Source organism: Penaeus monodon, chromosome 32 (assembly GCF_015228065.2).
Source record: "Penaeus monodon isolate SGIC_2016 chromosome 32, NSTDA_Pmon_1, whole genome shotgun sequence".
Classification (NCBI taxonomy): Eukaryota; Metazoa; Arthropoda; class Malacostraca; order Decapoda; family Penaeidae; genus Penaeus; species Penaeus monodon.
The window spans coordinates 18,559,750-18,561,033 of NC_051417.1; the positions used below are offsets into that span (position 1 = coordinate 18,559,750).

Here is a 1,284-nt window from a genome sequence, read left to right on the forward strand (position 1 = left end):
CAGATCCTGGTATTTAAATTTTTTGAATCCATTTCTTTAAAAAATTCTAATCCATTTGTTTAAAAAAAATCTAATCCAGGAAGTCTGTGTGCAGGGCCTCCTAAGCTCCTCTGACAGTAATGATGGTTTGGGGGCTCACTTGGAGGAGAGCCTTGAGGATGACGGAGGTGCCGACATGCTCATGGTGGAGGAGGAGATTTTGGATGACTCAGCTGTGGCGGAGGCAGTGGAAGATGTTATGGAGGTGGATGGGCTGGACCTGGAGGACACAGATGGTTGTGTGCAGGTATGGTGGTCTTGGATCTTCTGTTGTTGCTGAGGTGCTGGTATTGGTTTTATGCTTTTTAACAGGAATGCACAATCTACCTGTCACGTTTGTTGCATTCTAAAACGGGAGAAGATGAATGTCATTACACATTTTATTGACCCACTAAATTGTCCTTGACAGATTGGTTCCCTGACTCTCCCTACCCTGACCCCGCATGGCCTGGGTGTAGAGCATGACTCGCAGGACATGAGTGAAGAACACAACCTGCTTGATGATGGTGTGGAGAAGTACAAGTGCCGATTTTGCTCTCTGAAGATGAGCGTCTTGGTTGAGATACAGAGGCATATGCGTGAGGTAAGTTTTTATTGCATGATCCCCTTTCCTGTTGTTGATTATAGAAGTTGGACTATGAAACTGGGTCTTGTGTGGTGTTGATTAATTGTAGCAATATATTGTGGATAAGTTTATATTTTTATGATTAATTGTAGTGATATGGGCTGTAAAGAAAAATAATATGATGATCTGGAAAGATGGTTGCATAATAATGGTCAATTTGACCTGTGCAGGTATTTATACTTGCTTATAGTGCAAAACAGAGGAACACCTTGAACCATGTCTTTATTCATCTGCTGCCAGCATCAGCCCCTCTGGTGGATCAACATGCTATCCAAGGTCTTCATCTGCTCTGAACACGTATGAGGCAAAGTGTAAATGATGCAGCATCGTGATTGCAACGTGTCTTATTATTTAATGTTCATTATTCTTTGATGTTGTTAAACTTCTGACTCGCAGTCATAAATGAATATTGGTCTGAAATGGAATTAAAAAGCTTTTCATCATTAGTGCAGTTAGTTTAGGAAATAGATATAGTCTACCTGAAGCATCATAATACTTCTGGAATAATTTAGATTTTTGAGTTCATATGGTTTTCTTCCGCATTTAAGAAGTTACATATTGAAGTTTGTGTGAGGTAACATGTATGGCGAATCTTTCTCACATTGCGTAGAATTAATTGT

The 1,284-nt window shown here is 40.1% G+C and overlaps 1 protein-coding gene across 2 annotated transcripts in view; it reads left to right on the forward strand.

Annotated features, from left to right (window-relative positions):
* Positions 1-1,284, forward strand: part of LOC119593707 (PR domain zinc finger protein 15-like) — a 9,867-nt gene that overhangs the window by 6,231 nt on the left and 2,352 nt on the right. Inside the window, exons 7-8 of one of the 2 annotated variants that reach the window (XM_037942671.1) lie at positions 80-286; positions 449-623. In XM_037942671.1, coding sequence (XP_037798599.1) covers positions 80-286; positions 449-623 — 382 coding nt within the window. The remainder of the gene's footprint in view (positions 1-79; positions 287-448; positions 624-1,284) is intronic. The other variant, XM_037942672.1, reaches the window with a different exon arrangement.